The sequence below is a fragment of the Protopterus annectens genome, chromosome 3.part1 (genome assembly GCF_019279795.1).
Source record: "Protopterus annectens isolate FY-2018-M chromosome 3.part1, PAN1.0, whole genome shotgun sequence".
NCBI lineage: Eukaryota > Metazoa > Chordata > Ceratodontiformes > Protopteridae > Protopterus > Protopterus annectens.
This window is the reverse complement of record NC_056732.1, coordinates 1444606681-1444634110: the sequence shown is the minus strand read 5'-3', so window position 1 is coordinate 1444634110 and position 27430 is coordinate 1444606681. Positions and strand designations below refer to the sequence as shown.

General features: G+C 40.9%; 1 protein-coding gene across 4 annotated transcripts in view; it reads left to right on the top strand.

Moving 5' to 3' along the window:
• Positions 1-27430, top strand: part of OLAH (oleoyl-ACP hydrolase) — an 891885-nt gene that overhangs the window by 371747 nt on the left and 492708 nt on the right. For all 4 annotated transcript variants that reach the window (XM_044067516.1, XM_044067517.1, XM_044067520.1 and 1 more), the window contains one exon: positions 13497-13635. In XM_044067516.1, the coding sequence (XP_043923451.1) occupies positions 13497-13635 (139 nt within the window). The remainder of the gene's footprint in view (positions 1-13496; positions 13636-27430) is intronic.

Here is a 27430-nt window from a genome sequence, read left to right as displayed (position 1 = left end):
AAGATGCTTGGTTGGCAACACTGGATTTTAAAGGAAGCTTACCTGCACATCCCAATAAGGGAATCCTGCAGAAGATACCTACACTTCAAAGCAGGAAACATGCACTGTAAGTTCTCTGCACTGCTCTTTGGCTTATCTACTGCACCCAGGGTATTCACGAAGTGCCTAGCTCCAGTCATTGCATTTTGCAGGCAAAGAAATATCTAAATATATCCTTACCTGGACGATTGTCTAATTCAGGCAGAAAACCAGGACATACTATTGAATCATCTGGCATTTGTACAGAAATTGCTAACTTCCCTGGGGTGCACTATAAACAAAAAGAAATCACATCTTGTACCCTGCCAACAAATTGTATTCCTAGGAGCAAGCTTGAACACAACTTCCCAGATGGCTTTTCTCATGCCAGAAAAACAAGTTCATTTGACAGCCTACTTCAAACTTCTGGCCACAAAGACCCAGCTATCTGCAAGGAAAATACTGCAAGCCCTGGGGTTCATGGCCTCCTGCATTCTACTAATTCCATATGCAAGACTGCATATGAGGAAACTACAGTGGTATCTAAAAAGCCTGTGGTGTCAACATTCTCAGGATCTAGAAGCAATGCTTCCTATCATTCCTTGTCTACAGATAGAGTTCCTTTGGTGGGCAGATGCCTGTCACCAAAACAAGGGACTGCCATTCACTCTACCCCCTGCCGCCCAAACCCTAACAACAGACGCATCAGACTATGCATGGGGGGCTCACTTGGCAGAGAAGTGCATTTAGGGCAAATGGAACCCAAGTCAAATGCACCTGCACATCAATCAGAAAGAAATGTTAGCTGTACATAATGCTCTGACAACCTTCAATGACCACATCCTTCCAGGACAATTAATAGTAAAGACAGACAAGACAACGGTTATGTGGTACATAAACAAGCAGGGGGGAACCCACTCATACCCACTTTGCAGACTAGCCATGGCTGTGTGGAACACAGCCTTGAGTTACCAAGTGCACCTACAGGCTCAGTTCCTGCCAGGAAAGCTAAACACACTGGCAGACGATCTAAGTAGAAATTTCATGGACCCACACGAGTGGAAACTGGAACCAAAGATGTTCAACTTGTTGAGAAACAAATGGGGGGGAGCCCAGATATGGACCTTTTTGCCTCCCCCCAGAACTACCAATTGAAATAATTCTGCACAAGGACTCCCCACAAAAAAGCTTGGAAAGTGGATGCCCTGTCCTTCACCTGGAAAAACCTATCAGTTTATGCCTTTCCTCCTCTGCCTCTCTTCTCCAAGGTACTACTAAAGATAAAACAGGACAAACCAAGGATGATACTGATTGCCCCAGACTGGCCACGCCAACACTGGTACCCCCTTTTATACAGTGTGTCACTGCTAGCACCATGGCACCTGCCTCAGTCCCCTGTCCTGCTGTCACAGCAGGAGGGCCAGATTCTGCACCCACAGCTTCAAACTCAGAACCTGACAGTCTGGCTAATTACCTGATATCTCCGTTACCATCCCTCAGTAAGCAAGTGTTGGATGTCATTCTGGAGGCAAGGAGACCTAGTACTAGAAAATCCTATGCTGAAAATGGAAAAGAGTCTGTTTCTGGAACCAAACTCAGGGGGGGGGTGGGCACAGCAGCGCCCAGTTTACCTCAGATTCTTCAATACTTAACTGAGATGCTGCACAAGGGCCTTTCCTTTTCCTCCATCAAAATTCATGCCTCAGCCATTTCAGCTCATTACAACACAGAACCACCCCTCTTCTCTCATCCACTGCTGAAGCAGTTCCTCAGAGGGGCCAAAAACTTATGACCACCCAGGAGAGCCCCTACTCTAGCCTGGGACCTTAACTTTGTATTGGAAAAACTCACTCTACCTCCTTTTGAGCCAGCTGCAAATGCAGAGTTGAAATTCCTTTCTTGGAAAACAGCCTTCCTTTTAGCCATCATTTCAGCTAGAAGGGTGTCTGAATTACAGACCCTCATGGCAGTGGAGCCTTTCATAATTTTTCATGCGGATAGGGTGTCCCTCAGGACCAATCCCTCCTTCATGTCCAAGGTGGTATCCAGTGTGGCCCTTAATCAGTCCATTCATTTGCCAACCTTCTTTTTCTAATCCACAGAACAAAGGGGAGATAATTCTGCACTCCTTAGATGTGCACAGACAACTTAGATTTTATTTGGACACGACTAAACCTCTCAGGAAATCTGAACAACTGCTGGTTGCATTTGCTGCGGGGGCAGAAGGGAAGGCCATTTCAAAGCAAACCATTTCTAAATGGATAGGCCATTGCATTCATTTCTGCTATAAGCACCATGGAAAGCCTAGTCCACAGCTGATTAGACCACATTCTACCAGAGCTGCATCTACCTCTACAGCCTTTCTCAGAGGTGTCCCTACCAGGGACATCCTAGAAGTTGCTACTTGGAGTTCTGTACATACCTTCACCAAGCATTACCATTTGCCAATTTTCTCCAAATCCAGAGCTGGCTTTGCCACTGCAGTCTTGCAGGGCCTTATAGCTGGCCCTAATGCTATCTAATTTCCTCCTCCCATCCTTAGCTTTGGGAATCTACCCAAATGTGATGACTGCAACAGTGAAACACGAAGAACATAGTACAGTTGTGTACACTTATCATAAATGTAGATGTTCGTGCGTATTCACTGTTGCAGTCCTAGTTACCCTCCCTCCAACCCCCTGACTTCTATTGGCTATACCTCTATTCTTGCTTAATATGTTTAAAGCTTTTTGTTGTATTTGCTTTTTTGTTGGAGGTGTAACCTTTTATATATATAATTGCTTCCCATTATGGGGGCACCTGACATCTGGGGAAAGAAAAACTGATGTGATGGTGTCAGCTGCATGCTTTATACCCCTGACTACCTGATGTCATGGAAGATGGGACAGCAACTGACGCAGGACCCAATACTTTGTTAATCAGGCCGACTGAGGGCTACTGCAAGCAGATAATCTAAATGTGACAACTACAACAGTGAATACACTCAAACATCTACATTTATGGTAAGTGTACACAACTGTACTTTCTCACTATAAACAGTCGATTGAACTGATGTAATGTGACTTGGGGAGTGTCCAGTGTTGACTTTGTACTAGAGGCGGGCAGCTCAAAGCCATGAAGATTTAAGACCACCACAACAGCTGCGTAGGTGGATGGGACAAAAAAACAGTTGCGCAGATTACACAGGTATATGGTAAAACAGAAGAATTCTGAAGTTTTCAAGATACTGAAGTGTTTTATAGTGTGCCTTTCTTTCCATGCTTTTTCTCTATCTTGCGTTAGCATTTTATTCTCTTTAGATAGCCAAATTGCATTATTTGTTTTCAGTCTCTTCCTTCTATGAGGTATAAGGCTATTTAGGATATTTAGAAAAGTTGTATTGAATTCAGTTACAGCATCGTCTAAGGGGATGATTTTTAGGAATTCCATTTAATAGATGATAGTGTAGTAATGAACATTTCTGGTTAAACTTGGAAAAGTTATGTGTTGTTTTATTACTATGCTGTTTAACTGGATGTGTGAGATGTCTAGTCACATAGACAGGGAGATGATGACTGAGAGAGTCTTGACATTGTACCTGTGATGGAGGATTTGCAAGGGTCTGCTACTAGGATCCAGTGTAATGGAGAATTTTATGTCTTGCTATAATGTGTAGGACTATTAATTAGTTGTGTGAAACCATACAAGTTCATGCTAGATGTAGGGGAGTTAGAGTTTGTCCAACCAATTGACATTTACATCACCCAGTAATATTTTTTTCTTGTGGAAATGTTATGGATATCCAGTGTGGGATCTCTTTCAGTATAGCTGTATTGTCGCCAAGAGAGGATATAAAGGACAGTAATACATATTTGTTTATACTTGTTTATTTTGAGGAAAGCGGTAAGACGCTCTGCTGAATTGAATTTTTGTGTTGGTTTGCTGTAAGCGGAAATGTGATTGGTACTGTGAAATGTTAAAGCAGTACCAAAACCTTTCCTCTTTATACCGTCATTACAGATGATATTATAGCCAGGAAGTATAACTTCGGAGTAGTTTATGGGTTTAAGCCAAGTTTCAGTTACAGCAAGAACATGAGGCTTGTGTTGGGTAATCCAGGCATGTAGTTCAGCAGTTTTACTTCTTATACTTCTAACATTTATTGCAGCAAAAATTAAGTCACGAGGAGTGGAGATTGGCTGGTGTCAGGTTACAGAAGTGTGTGGGAGAGAATTATCTTTATGTTCATTGTGATAGGTGGGGCCAGGATTAGGGTGTATATCTCCTCCTAGAAGGATTTTAATATATTGGGGAATTATGCATACATGTTTTTTGGGGAGTATTCTTGCAATTAATTTTGTTTTGGTTTGAGTTGAAGTGCAATTCATCTGCCTATATTTGGAATAAAGGTGAGGGGCAATATTAAATAGGTTTGGTGTAATGTGTGGAGAGTGTAAAGAGGGAAGTATGGATAGGTGGTTGCTACAGAGCTGGAGAGATGTTGTGAGATGTTAATGAATCATGTCAGGATGAAAGATGGCACAATAGGAAGAGAAGAATGGAGGACAGAAGAGTAACATAATTAAGCAAAGGAATCTGTATTTTATAGATGTCAGGTGGTGGGGAAGTAGCAATGAAGAAGGAAAAAAGAAGTTATGTCTTACTATAATGTTCCATCTTTTCTGTCGATCTTCACTAATCCTTGACTGTGGGCTTGATTACAAGCCTCTGAACCGACTCAGATGTTACTGTAGCTCATGCCTTCAAAAAACTCTCGAACTAAGCTCTACCCACAATGCTCCTTACCAAATTACCTCAGATCAAGTTTGCAAATTATAGTGACAGACAAGAAATAATAGATAAGATACCATATGTGTCCCTGTTGTGAAGCCAGTCTTAGGGAATATTCGATCCAGCAAGAGTTCTAAAAGCTGGGGGAAGGGGGGGTGTCAACGATTATTGAAGATTGACAACACGGATAGAACATTATGGTAAGACATAACTTCTTTATCTGATGTTGTCAATCTTCACATAATCTTTGACTGTAGGACAGAGTCCCTGTCTACCTGAATCTTGGGAGGTCTCATGGAAGAATATTCCTGAGCACCTTCGAGCTGAATTATTCACGTCCCCAAGAGAGTTGATCCAGTTTGTAATATGTAATAAAAGTATGAGGAGATGCCCATGCTGCTGCTGCACAAATATCATCTAAAGAAGCTGTGGCATGAAAAACTGCAAATGCCGCTGTAGCTGTTGTTGAATGTGCTTTTACAGGACCTGGTGCGTCGATTCCCTTTTTGTTGCAAACAAAGGTGATGCAGTCCTTAAGCCATTTTGGTAGGGTAAGTTTAGACACTGGACTACCTAAAAATAGTGAAGAAAAGGTAAGAAATAGTTGGTCGGATTTTCTAATATCCCTTGTTCTGTGAATGTAGAAATGTAATTGCCTGTATACAACTAGCTATTGTAGACAGTATACCCCTTTATTAGGAAAAAGGACTGGGAGATGTAAGGTCTGATTGATATTTGACTCTGAAACAACCTTTGACAGGAAGGAATGATTTGTCCAGAGGGGGACCCTGTCCTTATGAAATAACAAATGGAGGATTTGCAGGAAAAAGCTTGTATTTCTGATATTCACCTGGCAGAAGTGATCGTTATTAAAAATAAAGTTTTCCAGGACAAGAATTTTAAGTCACATGTTGCTGAAGGTTCAAAAGGGAGAGAAATAAGGGACTGAAGTACGAAATTCAAATCCCATGGGGCAGAGGGTTCTTTATATGGAGGTCTGAGCATTAGGTTCCTTTAAAACAAAACCTTAAAAAAAAACCTTAAATAAACTTTACAAAGTTTGTGTCATAAGCAGGGTTGCCAGATTTCCGACTGGCGAGGCAGTGACAAAGTGAACACTAAAAAAAAAGTCTTTCACTGTAAGTGAAGACTAAAAAAAAAAAAAAAGCTCTTCCTCGTCTTTAATGTGGAACATCAGAGTTCCACATTAAACAAAATTAGCAAAGTAGCTCTGTGTTTATTTTTTATTTGATTGGCCCAGGCCAATCAAAAATAAATAAACACAGAGCTACTTCTGTTTAATGCGGAACATCGCAGTTCCGCATTAAACAGAAGTAGCTCTGTTTTGCGATTTTATGATTGGCCCGTATACTGGTATACGGGCCAATCAAAAATCTCTAAACACGGAGCTACTTCTGTTTAATGTGGAACTGCAAAAAAAAAAAAAAAAACAAAGCGGAGGCTGCCCGGGATTTAAACCAGCAGTGTGGGACTAGGGATCAGGCTGCTGATCTCGGGATAGTCCCACCCAAATAGGGACGTTTAGCAACCCTGGGCATAAGTGATGAACCATTGAAATCAATATGGAAGTTAGATATCACAGCAAGATGCACCCGAATCGTAGAGGCTCATGAACCAGATTCATGGAGTAAGGCTAAGAAGTCTAAACCTTTGTCAACAGGTGTTGAATATGGGTCAAGATTACAGTCTAGCGACCACTTAGTAAACTTTAGCCACTTGTTATGGTGCAATTTTCTAGTTGAAAGTTTGTGGTGGGCTAAACTGATGCGTGGACCGGGGAGGTGAGGGAGGGAGGGATGCCTGGCACATGGGAACTGGAGAAGCCACGCAGTGAGCTTGAGATATTGTAGATAAATATGAACCAGTCCCTCCACGTGGGACAATAGGTCTGGAGCTGGGTCCAGTATCCAAGGTTTCCAAAGCAGTTGAGGCCATAGGAAGGGAAACCAGAGCTGTTGAGGCCACAATGGGGCAATGAGAATTATTCTGGTCTTCGTCCTGCTGGCTTTCTTTAGAAACTAACATATCAGTGGAATCAGATGAAAGGTGTAGAATAGACCGGGGGGGGGCAATCATGAAGCAGAGCATCTCTTGGTGACTCCCGGGGAGGGGAGGATTAGGGCAAAGTAGCTGCTGCATTTGTTGTTCAGAGGGGACACAAACATGTAGCAGTAAGGTTGGCCATAGTGACGGAAAATCTTGTCCATCATTGTCCATCACCACTGGATTGAGAGACCACTTATGAGGCATGAATATGGTTCTGCTCAGTTTGTCCATGATCTGTGTTGCTGTCAGAAAGTGGCCAGAGGAAATCACCCATTGCCAAACTGAGTGCTTCTTGACAAAGAGAGTAAGACCTGGTTCCTCCTTGCTTGTTGATGTACCAGACTACTGGCATATTGTCTGTATTGCAATTGTTCCCAAGGGGAGGGTATCTTGAAATGCCTGTAATGCTAAGAGCACAGCTCTCATCTGTAGGACATTGTTATGCAAGTAGGCCTCCAGCTGGGATAAAATGCCTTGAACTGTGTTTCCCAGATAATGCCTCCCCCACCCTATCTGGGATGCATCTGTGGTCACTATGGCTTGGGGTTGAGGAGGGACAAAGGGACAACCCGATATTTTGTTGGAGTGAAGCCACCAACTTACATCTTCCTTGCAGTGAGTGGTGATCACAGTCAGACGGGACATTGGTTGGTTCAGTAAGGACCATTGGGTGGCCAGAAGCCTTTAAAGAATTTGCATGTGATACCTGGCAGGGGAACTAGAGTGATAGAGGATGCCATTGAACCTAGAGCCTGTAGAATGAGTTTTGCTGATAATTTCTTGCTTTAAATGATCTGTCTCACTTGTGATCTGAGTCCAAGTCTTTCTAGAGGAAGTGATGCAAAGCTAGTGACTGTGTCGAACATAGCTCCAATGAACTCTATGCGCTATGATGGTTCTAGATGGGATTTTTCATAGTTTGTAGTAATTCCTAAGTTGAAATGAAGGAGAAAAGTGTAATCACATGCCTTTAGGAGTTGACGCCTGGTGGAAGTGGTGAGGAGCCAGTCATCTAGATATGAGAAACACTCAGAGTCCTAGCAGTCTGAGATGGGCTGCTACCATTACCATGGACTTAGTGAACACCCGGGGGCTGTGGTGAGACCAAAGGGCAGTGCCCTGAACTGATAGTGACTGGCTCCCTGCCAGAAGTGCAGGAATCTTCCAGACTGCTTGTCCACTTTTATATGGTAGTACGTATTCTGAAGGGAATACATTTGTTTGATCGAGCTAACATTGCTCGATTGGGTATAACACCAAGTGTTATTACTGAATTTCTCATTGCCGAATGGTTTTAATATCATACAAAACACCAAATGCGACATTTCTGACCGCTCTACCACCTAAACAAGCGCTACCATGGGTAAAAAAGGGTGGATATTTTGCGATTCGCAATAATTGCTTTTGTATTTTTGAGGTTTTGCCGCACTGCTTTTGACCATATTTCGATCAACCATCCAATCAAATGAATGTATACCATTCTGAAGATCTATTGAGCACATCCAATCATCTTTTCCCAAGAAAGGAAGTGTAGATTGAACCAAGACCATCCGGAATTTGGTTTGTTGAACAGATTTCTTCAACTGAGTGAGATTCAAAGTCAGTCTCCAACCCCCTGTTTTCTTTGGCACTAAAAAGAATCTTGATTAAATTCCGGATCCTCTCTGGTCTGGTGGAACTGCCTGGATGACTCTTTTGTCGAGCAGTTTTTGAATTTCTAAGACTGCTGCCTTCCTGTGACTGGGTGGAACGTCCAGGATTTTCCTTGGTCTTTTTGGTTCTTCTGAAAGGGGGATGCCATAACCTCTGGTAATAATCCTCTGCACCCATTACTTGTTATTTCTAGCCAGGCAGATTGGTGCAGGGATAACCATCCCCTGACTGCCTGCAGAGGAAGACAGTCAGGTCTCCTTTCAGGAGCACTGATAGGAGTTACCAGAGAAAGAGTCTCTGGAACCCTGATTCTGTGGGCCATTTCTGCCTCTTGAATGGTGTCGTCCATTATTATTCCCCCCTCTGCCCCAGGGAAATTCATTACCACATGAGTCCTGGAAAGGTCCTTGGGTCTTTTTGAGCCATAGCCTCTGGTTTGGGTCTTCCCATCTTTCTCACATCTGGCTAGGGTCTCTTTAACATTAGGGACAAACAGGGATGATCCGTCAAACAGAGCATTGATGAAAGAAGGCTTAAATGGCTCCACAAAATCACATAAGCACATCAAGGCATGTCTCCTGATGGCTATGCCTGAATCCGCTGCTCTTGCCATCCCTTTGGCAGCATGAGCAATTAGCCTCATGGATGAACTGGAGATTTGATTCTAGGGTGGCGAGCTGAGAAGCAACTTGGTCTTAAACTCCTTTGGCTATTGCTCCTGCAAGATTATCTGAAAGCTTTTTAATCAGATCTCTTTGAAGCCTGATCAAATGTGCCATATAGTTCAAGGACCTGAGAGCGAAGATTGATGAAGTGTATACGGGCTTCCCAAATCTATCCAGCATCCTAGACTGTTTGTTAGGAGGATGGGTAGTAGGATTTTCATCTGCAAGCTCCTTTTTAGTGGCTGCCACAACCACCATGGCATCCACGGGAATACCTTTGGCCCAATGTTGCTCATCTTTAGGGGCAGAGAGAAAGTGATCGGGTTTCTTGGGAATCGCCTCACTAGAGTCAGGTATCTTCCAAGCCCGCTGAGCAATCAACTTAATAAGATTGTCAGTGGGTGGAGAAATCCAACAGTTAGAGGCCTGGGCACTAAAAGCCTCTAGGTATACTGATTTCTCAGAGGAAGGTTGAATGGTAGTCCGGCTACCCCTCTGTTTTAGGACTTCTAGGATGTCCCTGAAGTAAACATCTTCAGGGGGTGACTTAGGGGAACCTTCCCCTTCATCAAAATCAGTATCTTCTGTGAAAGACTCTTCATGGGAGTCCAAGTGCTACCTCTTGCACTTTTTCTTAGAAGGTACCTCTTCAGCGGGATGCTCCGGAGAGGTTTCGGAAGACGACATAACCTGAGAGGTTTGGTCCTGAGGCTTTTGTGCCCTCTGTCCCAAGGTGGAGACTGGCAGAAGCTCCAGCTGAGGAGATGGACACGATGTTTGGTCTGACAGAGAAGGCATAGACTGTTTGTCCACAATGGACAAGGGCCTCTAGCCAGGATGGCAGGTCTCCCCATAGAGGGATGGGATCCCTGAACCGAAAGACTCCTTCGGAGCCGTGGTCCCATCCCGCACTGAGGAAGCCACCTTTGACGTAGAAGCTGGGGACTAGCTTACATATGCCAGTGCACTGAGGGGCATGGAAGGCTCCGAAAGTTTCGAAGTTGAACCCCACCCCCTCCCAGAATTAACAACGAAGGTCCAACCCCGGGAGGTCTCCAGTTCCGAGGAATTGGTAGAACTTGGGGTATCTGTTGGTGTCAGAGAAAGAGCTCTAGCCAGCACCAAAACAGTCGAAGCCAGAAAGGTCGTCACCAAGGGCTACGAAATCTCAGCTGGAGTTGGAGTAATATGCATAGGGGTAGAAGAAGGCAAGGTTCCAGAGCTAACAATGCTAGGAACCATGGATGAAGGTAATCCCCTCACTATCAGGAGCTGGTCCACCAGTCTCTTAATGTCTGACACCGATAAACTCTTATTGGATCAAATAGAGGAGGCCAGCAGAGACCTTGGTGGCCGTATCTCCAAAAAAAGACTAGGAGGACAGTCTGCAAATGGATCTATCGAGGGGGGGAGTAGGTTGTACAGGACAAAACTACTGCCTGAAGAACCTTCAGTGCCAAATGGTTGGTTGGTACCAAAGGGAGAGTAGTGTGCACTGATGCTGGTACTGAAGAAGTCAGTGCTGATGGCACCGAGGGATGAGAATCTTGGCCCACTGGTGTAGAGGAGGCTGTCGGCACCATGGGAGATTTGGCCATTTAAGAAGGAGGTTCCAAGGGATTTGTTGAAACCGACTGACTCAGCTTTTTAGGTTTTGAAGAGGAAGGTGAGGAAGAGGAGGAACTGGCTTCTGTCTTTAGACCAGATAGTGCCTCTTCAAATTCAGATTTCAGATTTAAAAAGGCCTTTCTATATCAGTTTGTCTTTGCAATCTGTCAGGGTTCTGGAACTGAACCCATGACAGATTGCACAGTCTTCCTGTAGATGGACAGCACTGAGACAATACACACAGAGTGTGCGTCCATCTGAATTAGGCATCTTTCTTTCACACATTTGGCACCTCTTGAAGCCAGAGGTACCTTTGGAGGGTTTGTCGGCCATTATGAAAAACAAAGGTCACCTAATACACAGATACATACACACACACACACACACACACACACACACACACACACACACACACACACACACACACACACACACCCTTATTTTTGTTTTATGTATCAGGGAAAGGAAAGGAAAAAGGAACTACCAACGATGGTATAAGAAGGTTACCCGAAGGTAAAATGGGAGAAAGTACCAACAATGGTACTTGAGACTACCTAACAGTAAGGGAGAGCGAGAAATACACTCACGCACACACTAAAGATATCTAGAGGAGTGGGGTAGTATAGATAGAAGTAAAGGATAAAATTTAGAGATAGAGTAAGGAAGAAAAACTTTCTTACTGTTACAAGAAATGCTTATGCTCGAGAGATTGGACAGAATGCTTCTGGCACTACAAAGTAGCAAACGAGATCTGAGGTAATTTGCTGGGGAGCATTGTGTATAGAGCTTAGTTCGAGAGTTCATGGAAGGCACAAGCTGGAATAATGGCCGAGTCGGTTCTGAGGCTTAGAACCGAGCCCACAGTCAAGGATTATGTGAAGACTGACAACATCAGATCAAGAAGCTATAGGATAGTAGGAGATTCAGTGATGTTGAATTCTGAAAGCTGGATGAAGATAGGTAAGAAGAGAAGAATTTTCTGTAAAAGAGGAGAGGTAGGTTGTCCTGGTATCTCCTCTTGAATGTAAGGAATAGAGGGGTATTAAAGGCTAAAGTGTAATAATGTAGTCAAAATAAGAAGAAATGAGGGTTTATTTGGGAACAGAAAAATATACAATGTGAAATAGATAGGTACTGTTAGGGTGGATTGTGATTATAAATGAATATAGTGCAAAGCAGTATGGGAGGGAGAAAGATGGTTGGGAATGGGGCTAAAAATTAAATAGAGCTAGGGAAGTAGGAAACAAGAAGCAGAAGTGTATATGTAGTAGTAGTAATGTCATTTGGGGAGGGTTTTGGAATAAGAGGTTTTTGAAATAGTTGTGTATGGAAGCACAAGTGTAATGTGTATGTAGGAAGTATAATGTTAAAGTAAGATGGGGTGGATGGAAATTGGGGAAAGGGGAGAAAAGTCGAGGTGTTTGAATAGATCACTGCTGCAGTACTAAACACCTCTACTTGTTGTTTTCTGCTAGGGTAAGGGTCTCCGTTTCCCTTCTTCTAATGTGTACTTTGTTGGCAGGGTTCTTGCCTCGTTTGTTTCTAGGGTAAGAAAGCTCTTATTTTTGACTTGTGTGCGTCTACTTTTATATTAGCTCACTCTCAAGCTGCAGTAAGTGTATGGGCACATAGAAGATGCCCTGAATTTATTTATTTGACATTTGGTAATCAGGAAAGTCCAACTGGGTAGATATTACCCATTTTCAACAGAGATCTGGGAAAAAAAGCTTCACAGAAATAAACATTAGTAAAAATATTGCAATCTTTGAAATGCACATGAACTTACAAGCAAAAACTGAGAACAAATCCATACAATGTAGTAGAAGCACATATACAGCAATGGTAAAAATAAATATTACAGAATTATATCATTAGATGAGAATTCAGATTGAGAACTCAATGAGCAAACCTAGAGAATTGAAAGCTGGCCGTATGTTCAGTCCTTGGCAGCCGTAGTCTAGCTGGGGCAGAGGAGGCAAATGCCCTAGGTGCAAAGTGTTATGAAGTGTGATCGGCCATCCAGTCCATACTGGCTTTCATATTGCATTTCCTGTCAAATTTGAGCACTGTAGCTTTCCATGTGTGGTCTAAACTGTGGAAAATTTGTAGTAAGCAGTTTGCTACAGTTTATAGGAAAAAAAAGATTTGTCCCCCCCCCAATCTAAAATCTGAGGAAGGAAGGTTGGGGCAGGGCATAGAAATGGAACCCGATTGGCTCCCACATTTCAGGAGCCCCAGGTACCTGATAGTGGACCCTTGTTTTTTTTAATTGCTCCTCAGCTGAGGAAGGGCAGGGGTGGGATACAAAATACAATTTGATTGGCTCCTGCATTTCAGGGGCGCTAGCCACCAGACTGATCACCTGTTTTTTTTCTCATCAATAATGTCGAGGGGCGCCGTATCAAGGAATGGCTTTGGGTACTAGATGAGCATGCTATGCCTGTGCTTGGCAGGATACATCCCTTATAGCTTAGGCTACTGCAACAGTGATCTAGTAAAACATCTACTGTTATGGTGAGTTTACTTTCACAACTTTACTTTATTCATGATCATGCTTTTGTGCAGTCACTGTTGCATATTAACTAGATTATGTGACCTCAGACTGAGTGCAGCAGCAGTTTTGTTACTGATTAGTCTAATAGCATTTTAACAGTGATACTCTAAGTTATGTTTAGTAGTTTGGAAGCAAATACGATTTGGTCTGTTTCTTTTCAGTCTACTCCCTGCGACTTGCAGGAAGAGAATCTCGTGCAAGAGAGCCTTTTGCTAATGACATGAAACAAATAGTTAATGAGATCATTGACGCATTACTGCCAGTCCTTCAGGAGAAACCTTTTGCATTTTTTGGCCATAGGTAAGAATAATGAATAAAGGTATTATAATAATTTATTTTGTAATGTAGGTTTATTGGAGCAGTGATAAATAAATCCTGGCAAAGTATACTGAGCAGTGTCCCTTTCTGAATGGTGACAGCAGTTATCTGTACATTGCTATAGCTCAGTGCTGCTTTTTATTTCTGTGCAGTATTTATTTCATCTGAGAGCTTGAAATGAACTGATCATGTGTATTGCCTTCAACTTTTCAGCTTTTTTTTCTCATAGTAGCTGTTTATGGAAGCACCTTGACATTAGATCAAGCTGCATGGGGCTATAATATGGTTTAAATTATTAGATAACTGATTTTTGTTTTCTATGCCTAGTGAAATAAGTCCCTTTTACAGAATGATTGCAGAAATAATCTATTTTGAAACTGGACTAACAAATGCTTGTGTGCTAAACATTGCTGCACAGCCAGTTTTATGAGAGACATTTGTCATGTGCCTCATAATTGGCTGCTTGTTCAGATAAACCTTACAAGTCAGTAGCAAATACATGTATAGACGCACACAGTTGTGAATGTGTGAGACAAAGTAGAATGGAACTTTGTGTGTATTTCAACTTAGGAAGATTTGCCATTTTTAAAGACTTTTATCCTTTTACTGTAACCTAACCAATTCAAACCCATTTGCTTAAGTTGGCTTCTTTGTCACTGGATTTGCTGCATTGCATGTTTTTGCAGTTTCACTTTTTTAATTTATCCAAGTCTTTTAGGTTTCCAAACCATGACAGGAATGGACCCCATTCCTAAGTCAAACTATAGTTAAAGTTCATGAAATTAGTATTGTTTCAGTCTTTGATGTTAGCCAGAAGCACTCTTTGCCGCACCCACAATGTACTCCGTAATGACTCCTTCTGCAGTTCATATGGAGTTATATATGTATCAGTAACATATCAGTAACACATCCAAGTACGATTGTAAATTCTTCTTTTTATAAGACCCATTGCACCTACTACTGTTGGAACTGTCTAGGTATCCTTCTTCTACAATGCCCTAATTTCTGCCTACAAGTCAGTGTATTTTATGACTTTGTGTCTCTTTGTACATAAGACACTGTAGTCACTGAATGTAGCCTTTTCAATGATCAGTCCTACTTTTGTCTTCTTTTCATGGACTAGTATACCTGGTTTTCTCACATCTGTTTTTTGAACTGTTGGTAATGGGTGAGCCCACGTGATATACACTTCACCATTTTCTATAATGCTTTGTGTCTCATGTTTCCAGTCTTTTTCAGCTTCTTCAATATTATAATGTTTACACAATCCCCAATCTCAAACTCAGCCCATCAATTCATACCATCAAGAAGGAATTGGATGACTGCATGGGTAACCCCATGTTCCAGTATAAAATCCTGGTTATCAAGCTCTTTGATGGCAAATAAAACTTTGAGCTTGTTCAGAAAACCTCTGAACCTAATATTGATATATTACACAAATAAATTAAGTTCATTGTACAGCACTACCTATTCTGGAGGTCTACTAAACCTGTAAATCAGTGTGTACGTAGTCCACTGTCTTGGGCAGCCAATATTAACCTTTCATCTTTTGGTTTAAATTCACCTCTCCTTAACAATTTAACTTAACTTAATTCACCATTTAACCATTCCTGTGTTCGATCCTGATCGACATGAGGTTGTTCCAAGAGTTTTTTGTACTTGCAACTATATTTATGCATTTTCCACATTTCTTGTCTTCTCATCTGATCCTTCACCTTATATTCCTTCTGTGTTTCAGTTGCTGCCTGATTTTTATCTACTTATGGTTTACTTTCCATTCCTGCTTGATGCCGATATGTTTCTGCTAAACTAAGCAGGGAAGTCATCTTAGACTTATTCTCCAGGATTGCAGATCTATACATGTAATCAATTTTGAGGAGGCCCAAACCTCCTTCAGAACTGGGAATATATAGTCTTGGCATGCACTGATTTTTTATACATCATGTGATTAGCATGAAGTATCCTTCTTGTTTTCCTGTCCAGCTTATCCAACACCTTTTGGGGCCAGTCATTCACTCCAAAACTGTAAGTTTGGACAAGAAGAGCAACTTGGTTTATAGCTTGAATTTTGTTCCTAGATGTCAACTGTTTTCAGTATTAATTTAAGTCTTCTAAAATATTCCTTACTAAGTTTTTTTGCATTTGTTCATGTTTTATTGTTGATCCTTCTTCAGTTCCTAAATATTTATACACTCCCTCTTGCTCAAGTTCTTTTATATCACATTCGTGTCCCAACCTGATGTTTTCTTGGTGATGCAGTTTTCCTGCTTTAAAGGTTGCTTTTGCACATTCATCAAGACCAAATGACATTCTTATATCATGTGAAAAAGTTTTTACTACTTGCAGTTGTGCTTTCAGTTCCTCATCTAATGAGCTATACAGTTTTAAATCGTCGACAAAGAGAAGATGAGAGGTCTTTACACTTTGTTGTTTTCTAGTAGCTAGGTTATAGCCATGGCCTAAGCTGTTAAGTAGACAGCTTAATGGGTTAAGGGCAAGACATAATAGCAGTGGTGACAGGGAGTCACCTTGGAATATCCCCCTTTTCATTTTTTATCCATGGAATAATAATTTGTCCTTTATCATGGCTTAATTGCAAAGTGGTCTGCCACTGTTTCATGGTCACTGTAATATAATTGGTCAGAGTAGAGTGTATCTTGTACATTTTTAAGCACTCTTTTATCCATGAGTATGGGATACTATCAAATTCTTTTTTTGTCTTCAATCAATGCCATACTTAGATTCCTTCCTTTTGTACAGTTCTCCACTATAACTTTATTTAACAACAAATGATCCTTTGTTCCATATGACTTTATTTTATTGCCCTTTTGTTCTATTACTATAATTGAGTTTTCTTCTAAATGACTATAAACTCTATTGGTATCAATTCCAGTGTGTAGTTTATACATTGTCGGAAGGCAAGTTATTGGTCTACAATTTTTAGGGTAGTTTGCAAGTTCAGTCTTAAGTAGGAGCATTGTTTGTCCTGTTGTTAGCTAGGTTGGTGTCTGTTCGGGGTGCGCATATAAATAATTCTTACTTCTGGCTAAATCTTCTTGCAAAGATGTTAATACTTTTAACCAGAAGTTAGGTACCACATTTGGGCCTGAGGGTTTTCCATTTAGAGGCTTTTCTTAACTTTCTTTCACTCTTTCTGGCTGTTACTTCATCCCATTTCATATCCTGTACCGTTAAACTTCTTATTCTTTCTTTTACTTCTATCCATTTAGCATTGTTGTTATGTTCCAGAGGATCTTCATACATGCTTTTCCAAAATATATCTATTTCTTCTTTTTTGGTGGTCTTTCAGTTCCTTTTATCTTGTTTCCCAGTTCTCTATAAAACTTTTTTGGGTCATCAATAAATTGCTCATTTTGTACTTTTCCTTTATATTTATCTGTGTATCTTCTAAATTTTTTTCTCCTGTTCCGAGATTTTTAGTTTATTTGCAATAGTGCATGATAGATCCTGATCTGTTCTAATACTGTGCATTGCTTTTATCACGTCTATCTTTCTGAGTATTTTTGTTACTCTGTTCCCTCTTCTATACTCTTCTAACAGGTATACTTATTGTTTTAATTGCTTTATAGTTTTCTCTATTTGATACTTCCATGATGGTATTCGATTTCTCCCCTTCCTTTCCCTCAATACTTGTGGTGCACCTTTATCAGTTATTAGTTTAGCTACACAGTAATATATCCTTTTTACTTCTGTTGTATTGCATGGATCTCTATGTACAGTCCTAATTACTGTGTTCATTTGTTTTATCAAACTTTTGATGTTTTCAGTTTTATTGACCTTCTGCAGTCTATTTCTTTCATAGATCTTAATACGTCTGTCTGTCTCTCTTAAATCAAGCAACTCTTCTCTTAGCTCATTTTCTTCTAAACCAAGGACACATTTTTTTGTTTTCCAGTTCCTGCGGGCATTCTATAGAAAGTTCTATAGTATCTTCTTGTGGCACATTCTGCTCAGTTTCATCCTGTGCCGTCCATTGCTCTGTCATGTGGGAACTCACTGGCCTATCACTCCTCAACATTGACTGCATCAGAGTTTCCACAGTTTCCTGTTCCTTCCCTTGCTGTCCAGCTTCAAGTGAACGTTTATACTGGTTTCCTGTGGAAGGCTCCAAAATATCTTTATATGGCACCTGACCTATTGCTTCCTGTTACACTGGTTTACCCTTAATTTGGATGTCCGTTGTTCTATCCTGTTGTGGTGCTTTCTGAATTAGATTTTCTACACTGAATCCTTCACTTTGGAGGTACTCCGTAACCTCAGTTTCTATTTCTTTAACTTCTCCATTACTAATCTCTTTTTCTGCTTTTCCTCTTTGTCTTCTTATTTTTTTATTGTAAAGTTTTCCATGTCCGGATTCCTTTGCCTGTATTTCTCTTCAAATATCTTCGGTGCTGCTCTTTTTGTATTGATTAGTTTTTCTTTCTGCTTTGCATAGATATTACACCATATTAAATCTCTTTTTCTTTCCCATGTCCATATCTCTTCTTCAGATGTCTGCTGATCTTCCTGTTCATCCTTACTTTGGGGACTCATTTCGTCATGCTGTGATGCAATCTGTGTTAGACCTTCTATACCCAGTCTGCATTCTACATGAACTCAAGCATGAACTTGCAGCACCAATAGGCACCCTATTCAAACAAAGCCTGAGTACCGGCTTTGTCCCAGCCAAGTAGAGGACAGCCACTGTCATCCTGTTACACAAAGGAGGAGCATCCACCGATCTGGGAAATTCTAGACCCATCAGCATAACTAGCCTGATCTGCAAGGCCATGGAACAGATTATCAAGGACCTCATTAACAGGGACATTGGCAACCTCCAAACGCTCAACCCCACACAGTTTGGCTTTGTCAAAGGGAGGTCATGTCTGTTAAATCTGGTCAACTTCTTTGAGACAGTCACCAAAGCGATGGATGAGGGGAAGACTGTGCACACCGAATACCTTGACCTGGCCAAAGCCTTTGACACTATTCCCTACTCAGGCTTAATAGATAAACTCTCTCAACTAAACATCAATCCATATGTTACCAGATGGGTAGCAAACTGGCTCATTGACAGAACCCACCTAATCAAAATAGGGGAAGCCAACCCAAGCAGTAGACCCATAACAAGCGGTGTACCCCAGGGATCGGTCATGGGGCCTCTGTTATTCGGGCTATAACTTCTCTGAAAGTTCTGGAGAGGGTGATTGATAAACAGGTATGCAGAGTAGTAGAATGTAAGATGGGAGATGAGCAGTTTGGATTAAGATCAGGATGCAGCACAACTGACCCAATGTTTGCATTGAGACAGATACTTGAGAAGAAGCTAGAGATGAGGAGAGAGTCCAACTAGGCATTCATAGACTTGGAGAAAAGCATATGACAAGGTCCCAAGAAAGCTGATCTGGGCAGTACTGCGGTGGTTTGAAGTCCCAGAAACATTGGTATAATTAGTGCAGGCTATGTACAAGAACCCAATGACTAAATTACGGACAGTGTTCGGCCACACAGTGGAGTTTCCAGTGAGTGTGGGTGTACATCATGGTTCAATTGTGAGACCAATGCTGCTCATACTGGTGATGGACTGCATTAGCAAACAGGTTGTAGGGGGCGGATCAACAAAGCTTCTGTATGCAGACGATGTGGCAGTACAGGCATACTCTGAGCTAGAACTTCAGCAAAGGATAGGAGAATGGAATGCAAATCTGAAGGCACATGGGATGAAATGAAGCACAGATAAGACGGTGGTAATGGCAGCAAATTGGGGAAATCAGAAGAAGCTGAGAATAGAGATAGAAGGGGAAGATAGTGGAACAGGTAAACAGCTTCAGGTATCTTGGAGGAGTAATTGAAGAGAAGGGTAGTCTTAATAAAGAGGTCAAAGCTGGAATCAGAGAGGCTGCAGCCAACTGGCATAGAGTGTCAGGTGTAGTCTATGACAGAAGAATGCCAAAGAAGCTGAAAAGTAAGGTGTACAAGACAGTGGTGCGACCAGTACTACTGTATGGCACAGAACCCTGGGCAGTAAAGGCAGAACAGTTGAAGAAGCTAGAGGTGATGGAAATGAAGTGCCTGAGAAAGGTGATAGGATGCACACTGTGGGACAGACAACGAAATGAGGACATAAGAGCAGAAGTCAAAGTAGCTCCAGATGCAGAAAAGATCAAAGAGAACAGATTACGATGGTTTGGGCATGTGTAGAAAAGCAGAAGACAATCTGGTGAGGAAGATTTAGCAGAAGCCAATCTGGTGAGGAAGATTTGGGACAGACAGGAAGAAGGTAAGAGGATGCGAGGACGTTCAGGAAAGCGGTAGATGGATTGTGTAAAAGAAGATCAGCAACAGTCAGGCATGAGTGTTGAAGAAGGCAGGAGTGTGGCACTGAATCGAGAGAGTTGGCAACAGTTAACACGATACCCCGACCCCATGTAGAAAAATGGGAATAAAGGGGGCTGATGATGATGATGAACTTCTCTGAGGTGCAGGCCAAAACCAGTGGGCTATGGCTGACCAAGTTTGCAGATGGCTGCAAGCTGGGCACAGTCATCAGTTCCCCAAGTGATGTGGACGTCCTCCAAGAGGATCTCACCCAAACAAATGGCTGGTGCCAGAAGCATGGCCTCAAGTTGAATGCCAAAAAGGGCATCATCATCCCCTTTGAGTAGAGTGACATCCCCACATATTATCACATTATAACAACGTCCTAAGTACACAGTCAGTAGTGAGGGATTTGGGCACCCAGGTTGATAGCAACCTGACTTTTGACCATCATGTTGCTTCCGTTGTACGGAAAGCTTTTCTACATGGCCCACCTCATAAGTAAGGGTATCTCATCCAGGGACAAAGAGGTCATAACATCCCTGTATTCTTCCCTTATAAGGCCAATTATTGAGTACAATGCTCCTTTTGACATGTACCTCGCAAAGCACATGCAGCAGCTGGAGAAACCACAGAGATTCCTCACCAGGAGAATCCAGGGCCTCAAACATCTACCTTACACAGATAGGCTAAAAGCCCTGTCCCTCTACTCGGTTTCATACAGATTCCTCAGAGGTGACCTCTGTCTGGCCTACAAAGCAATCTCAGAACTTGCCTTGGTGGGGCTGATGCATATCCGCAAGTCAAGCTCCACTCGAGCAACCCATAAGCACGACCTCAACCTGGTCTGTGATATCAATAGGACTTGCTGGGACAGGTTTGTGTCCCAGAGACTCCCCCATTGGTGGAATAGACTCCCTCTCCATGTCAGGCAGAGTACCCCATTATCTCTTTTTAAGCGCAACCTGGATAACTGGATGGGAAACAGAAAGTACACCCCCTGGGATTCCACCTGTGTCCCTGCTGGACAGGGGCTTTGGGTGTTGACTTGTCTAAACATGGGCTAAACTCTTGGCTAGGCATATATGGGCCTCAGGGCCAATAGCCTAGTAACCTTCTATGATCCTATACACCAAATCTTTCATTTCCCAGTCACTCCATATCTTCAACTTCTATTTTTTTAACTTCCACTTTATTAATCTTCTTTTCAACATTCCCTCTTTGTGATATTATTTTTTTTTATTGTGAAATTTTCCATATCTGGATGCCTTTGTCTGTATTTCTCTTTGAATATCTTTGGGGCTGGCTTCTTTATATTGATTAATTTGGCTTTCACCTTTGCATAAATATTGCACCATATCAAATCTCTGTTTCTTTCCCATGTCCATATTTATTTTTTGTACTTTTCAAAAATCTCTAGGTTTTGTTTTTTTATATTTTCGCACTTCCTCAGATGCTTCTTTTTCCAAATAGATCAAAGTTTCTTGGTCTGTATACTGTTTTTCACAAATCTGTTGTATTAATGAACATAAATGTTTATTTGAGGCTTCTGACAGTTTTCTAGTGGAAGTATTTTTCTTTCCTCTAATTTCTCTCTTAATCTTTTTGTATACCTTGTGTCTGGAATTGCTTGACTTTTTGCATAATAGTAACAATACATAGCTTTGTTCTTAGCCTCAATAGTCCACTCTGTCATCTTTATGGCTCTTCTTTGGCCTATCAGTTTTTGTGATTTTTGTGGACTGATGCTTCCTTCTACAACAGGGGGGCCATCCTCCCCCTGGGCTTGTCCTGGCCCCATTGTAGGAATGTTTTCATGTTTTGAGGATTCTACACTATAATTTTTTTCCAGTCCTGGCACCAGTGCACCTATCAGGATTGAGCACTTTTTTTATCCTGGGTCTTGCGCACCCAGCTATCTTTCTTTAATTTTTGACCTACTTTTGTCCATGATATAGGCTATATAAATACAGTCTGTATATCGGTGTCATCTTGTTGAGGTTTTGTGCAAAACGGGGTCCACCTCGTGAACGTGCTGACCAAGACTTGAGGATGAATTCAGTTTCAGCAATACTACTGTCCTTTGCTTGGTGACTTATCGTCTCTCCATGCTGACCCCTTATGTATCAGTGCAACTTCACTGATGTAACTAAAGTGTAAAGTTAATCTGTATTCATTAAGTTATAAAAGCTTTTATTATTATTCACTATATACTGGGGGATGGCAAGTGGTGTGAGTTCAATACCTCATGATGTTGAATTGAAATTATTCATTTTTTGCCAGAAACAGGTAAGTAAGATTCTGTAACACTGTATGTCACTGAATCTCAGTATGTATTGTGAGCATAGCCCAAACGTATCCAGTGGAGTGTAGCTGAGTCTGGTCAATGTTATCCATCTCATCTGCTCCACCTCCATGTCAGACTTGGTATTGCTGCACGATCCACGTTTAACATACAGGTGATGCTGCATGGCCATGAGGAGCTTAACTGTAGGGTAGCATATCTGTTATAACTATGTTTTCCCTGTCCAAGAGGAGCGATGGACTTACGGGAGCACTAGTCTATTTTTGAAAACAGAGGAATGGGGCCCATCCTTACAGGAATTTGGAGAAGACAAATACTGTATCAAACCATGCATGATCACAGCCACTCCCCCAAACTCCAAAGCCTGCAGTACAGCTCTACTTGTATGTGGAACTCCCTACTGCAGGTAGTCTGTCTTTTCCACCCAATGCTCCCTGCAGTACCTAATCCCAAATACTGCTGAAGCAACTGCCTTTCTGAGATGCACATTCAGTTCAAGGAACATTTTTCATTCAGCATTAATCCACTTGATGTGTAACGCACACAAACATACTTTACTGCAGGCTATCATTGTGATGATTCATAAATCACTGGTTTTCATCCCTAAGAGTGATCCTCCCATGTTAGACTTTATTACAGTATTATATTTGTGTTATACTTTATGCCAACCAGTATACACTTTTGTCTGAATCTTAACGTGTTCCATTTCTCTCTCATTAGTTTTTCTTTGACTATAAATGCATTTAGTTATTGATTTATTGTCTGATTGCCTGACAGAGTGACAGATTTATTGTAATGGAGTCCGTCACTTTATGTTGAACTCAGCTTTAGAGTACAGAGGACATGCCTGCCTACTGCAAGCTGTTTGTCCCCCCAACATTGTATCATTAAAATGCAAGACCAGATGACTCAGAATCAGGAAGTACCAGGCAACTGCTCCGCATAAAGGAAATACAAGTAAAAGTTTATTAAACTTTGTAAATATAGTTTCAGTTAAGAAAGTAATGTAAAAACTAGATATTTTATATTCAGAAAGTCTGTGTTGCATGATGAGAGCATAACTGCTGCAAAAAGAACTGGTAAGAAAATTATATTTGGACATTATCTAAAAGCATATGACTAGAGACAATTGTTAACCCCAAAATGCTCTAAAAGTCTAACATACATTCCCATTTAATTTCATCCTTTCCAAAGAAGTGGGTCTGTGTAATTTTATTTATGTAGATATAGATAAAGATATAGATATGTATTATGGTAGAACCTTGGGAATTTGGATTGAGGCTGGAATGGATTTCTTCCAATCATACATTGTTGTTATTTTGCACCCAACTCCTATAGTAACCCCATGAGCAGTGACTACCATCCACAAAGTTTGCTAGGCATGTCAGGAACATAAGTTGATTGACGAGCTTTTTTCCATGTGAAATCTTTGGGTAATTTAGAGTCACCAGACTGCCTACCACATATCTTTGGACTGTGGAAGGAAATCAGAATACCCTGCGAAAACCCAGGTGATCACAAGGAGGACATGCAGAGACTACACAGCACTCAAGTCACGAACCAAACTTGGAACCCTCCTGCTTTGAGATGATAGTGCTACTTACAGCACTAGTGTGCCACACAATATGGTTCTTAGCATGCTGTAATGTCTTATCAGTGAGCACCAAAGCTCTGATCCAGATTTCTTAACTACAGGTTTTGCAACCTTAAAAGTGTCTCCACCCTAGACTATGCATTCCATTCACAAGGAAGGGCATCACAATATCAAGATTACAGTGGATGTGTCACCAGAAAATTCTTCAGACTTAATCCAGTACTGCCAAATGGATAAGGAGTTTGCCAAATCTGATTCTAGACACTTTTTTTTATTGCTGCAGCATTTTTGACCTAATATCCAATCCTTCTAAGTCAGCAAGGTGGCACACCTTCCATTGCACATTTCCCTTTAATGCTACTGTTTACAAGTCTGCTTATATATTTAATGCACCACATATTTATTACTTACGTGTTTAATGCAATACATTGCATAAACATTTGCAGAGATACCATACTACTCAGAATATCAAGGACTCCACTACCCTCACACCATCAGTAGACTAACAGTACAAAAAGGGGCTTCCAAGATAGCTGCATACTGTGTAGCAGGTTGATTCTAGTTCTCTGATTGTGAAAACTGAGAAACTGTATAAAAACAGTAAAAGCTATTGAATCATGTAAAATTAGTTTACTGGTTAGTAATTGCAGTGACTGGATGCTGGCAAAGAAGAAATGTGGAGAAGGTAAGAAAAAAAAAATCAATCTAAAAATGTAAATAAAAAACTGTGGCTGGGAAAAACCTTGCAACTGTTCATCAAAAAGCAGTTCATGTTTCACTTTTAGTACAGGAGATGACTTCCAGTAATTTAAACGAAACAGTAAATCAAATAATCTCAGTGGTGTTTAAAATAAGTGGAGGAATATATGAAGTCAAGTGACAAAAGGGTGGAGAAATGGAAGAAGCGTTAAGTAGCTGTTCAGATGAACTGATAGCTGAAATGAAGGAAAGATTGCCTGAACATGGTGCTTCTGAAGAAGAGCTGTTTCAAAAATCAGAGCATGCAGAGAGAACCCACTTTCTCAGGAATATAATGCATTAATTTTATAGAAGTGCAAAAAACAGGTGGACTGCTGTTGCACAGCAGGATTTGTTAACTCGAAAGACACATCATACCTGTGCTCTAAATTTGACCATGGGAAAACAGCAAAGACCTATATTAGTAAAGATGCAGTTGTACAAACATAGCTTCTCCTGACAAAACTGCAACAGAAAAGCATTATGTTTTGGGAACCAAAGTGTTTGTGGAAAATTATGTGCTGTACACCAGGCATAAGAGAAGTAGATTTATCTTCGCAATTAGGGTGATGTTGAGAAGAGATGTGAGATTTAAACTGCTACATCCAGATGTCTCAGAATATTTTTCCTCGAGGACCAAATACATTTTGGTTGCAGGACAGGCCAAAGATGAAGGGACAAATCATGGAAAATGTTGTCCAAAAATAAAACCTAAACCAAATATCAACACTTTAGATACTTAAGAAATCTTGTAAAGAAATTAATAACCAAATACAAAAAATCCTATTTTACCAACCTTCAGACAAGACACCAAAACAATTCCAAACTATTTTGGTCCTCCATAAACAAACTACTACACCCTGGCAAAACAACTACTCCCACATCAGCCAATAACAATCCAGACAGTATAGCAACCAAGTTCATCTCTCACTTTATAAACACTGTACTCTCTCAGTAAACAAGCACTCCAGCCACCTTCACTAGCTCAACTTAAACTACTAACAATACTTCACTATTATCCTTCCAACCAGTCCCATCTACCACCATAAAAATACCTATAAAAATTCAAACCAACAACCTTAACAGCAGGCAACCTACCAAGAGAGTGCTTAAAACTAGTCTGTGAAGCTATAACTTATCTGTCTATGTACTAATTAACTGATCCTTAACTGAAAACCACATCCCAACTATCTGGAAGAAATCATTCATAATGCTACTCCACAGAGGTGGAAATTCAGCTGACCTGTCAAAGTATATACTCATAACCATACTACTACCAGTATCAAAAATACTAAAAAAAAAGTGTCACACGCAGTTCCTTACATATGTTACCCACAATCATCTTCTTTCTATGACACAACACAGTTTCCACCCCAGTCATACACAACTACGGCTCTTTTTAATTTTATAAATGCTGTCAACCGCAATAGAAATAATGACAATCTGGTATTAGCGCTCTTCCTTGATCTGTGAAAGGTCTTTGACACAGTTTCCCATCAAAATGTTCTCACTGAACTCTCCTCCCTAGGTCTAAATTAGTCATCGCTCTCCTGGTTTCATAGTTATTTCATAAACAGACAACAGTCATGGAAATAAGAATTCTCCTCCTTCCTTCCAGTCAAGTTCCTCAAGGCTCAATAGTGGGCCCACTTCTGTTGAATATATTTGTTAACTTGCTCCAAACCACCACTAAACAAGCAAATGCAATTCAGTATGCAGATTTTGCAACCCTCATCTAATCTGCCCCAACACTAAAAGTCCTCCAGAAAAATCATCCAAGAGTCTTTCTCATGTGTTGAATCTTGGCTGGGCACTGCAGACCTACTCTTAAATGCAAAAAAAACTAAAGTAATGCTCTTTATACCCAAGCAATTTAATATTCAAAAAAGAATTTCTGTATTGTCCCATCTGACAGTACAATACAATAAATAGAAACTGTAACAGAAGCCAAATTACTTGGAGTACTATTAGATGACAAATTAAGATATGACCAACATATTCTCCAAACTATCAAAACCAGACAAAAAAATTGGTTCCAAAACAATATTACAGTATCCACAAGGAAATCTGTAGCAGCAACCTACCTACTCCCATCTGTACTGTATATGCCACCTATTTTTGCAATTCTTAATACTAACTTCGTCCAAACTTGATGCCTGCTGTAATAAAATAGTCAAATTCGCTGCATGTTCACCTCATAAAACCCATCACTGCACAGCTGTAAAGGACCTGCATTAGCTATAACTCCCAAATCAGCTAACATTCTCATAGCTTACTACTGCCCACAAGATTATCAACAAGCCAGACAGTTGCCCCCCTATAATATATATAAAAAAAAAAGAAAATATATTGCAACCATACAGCAACAACAGAATACTTTCTTTCAGCAGCATATCTCTCCTAGCTGTAATCAACTCGAAAAACTCCACTGGAAACTCCCTTTATTCTCACTATGTTTCAGAACTATGGAACTCCATTCCAGTATAGTTAAAACTTATAGAAAACAACAGATGCTTTAAAAGTCTACTAGAACAACACTTGCAAAAATGCCTGGCTACACCCAGTTAAACAACCCATTTCCTCCAATGGAGCTCTGGATGTTTGCACTGTAACTTCTAGTGGGCAAAGTTTAAGCTTTTTGATAGAATGAAGTTATGTCCTCAGATTCTAAACAAATGTTCATAACTCTGCAACCATTGGGGTTACTAAAGATGTATAAATGGTAAATCTTTCACCACTAACTATTTTTATATGGTAGTGTTCTTTAGGTTAGGTCTTAAACTGGATTTTTATGTCACAGTAAACACAGTAACTATCAAGTT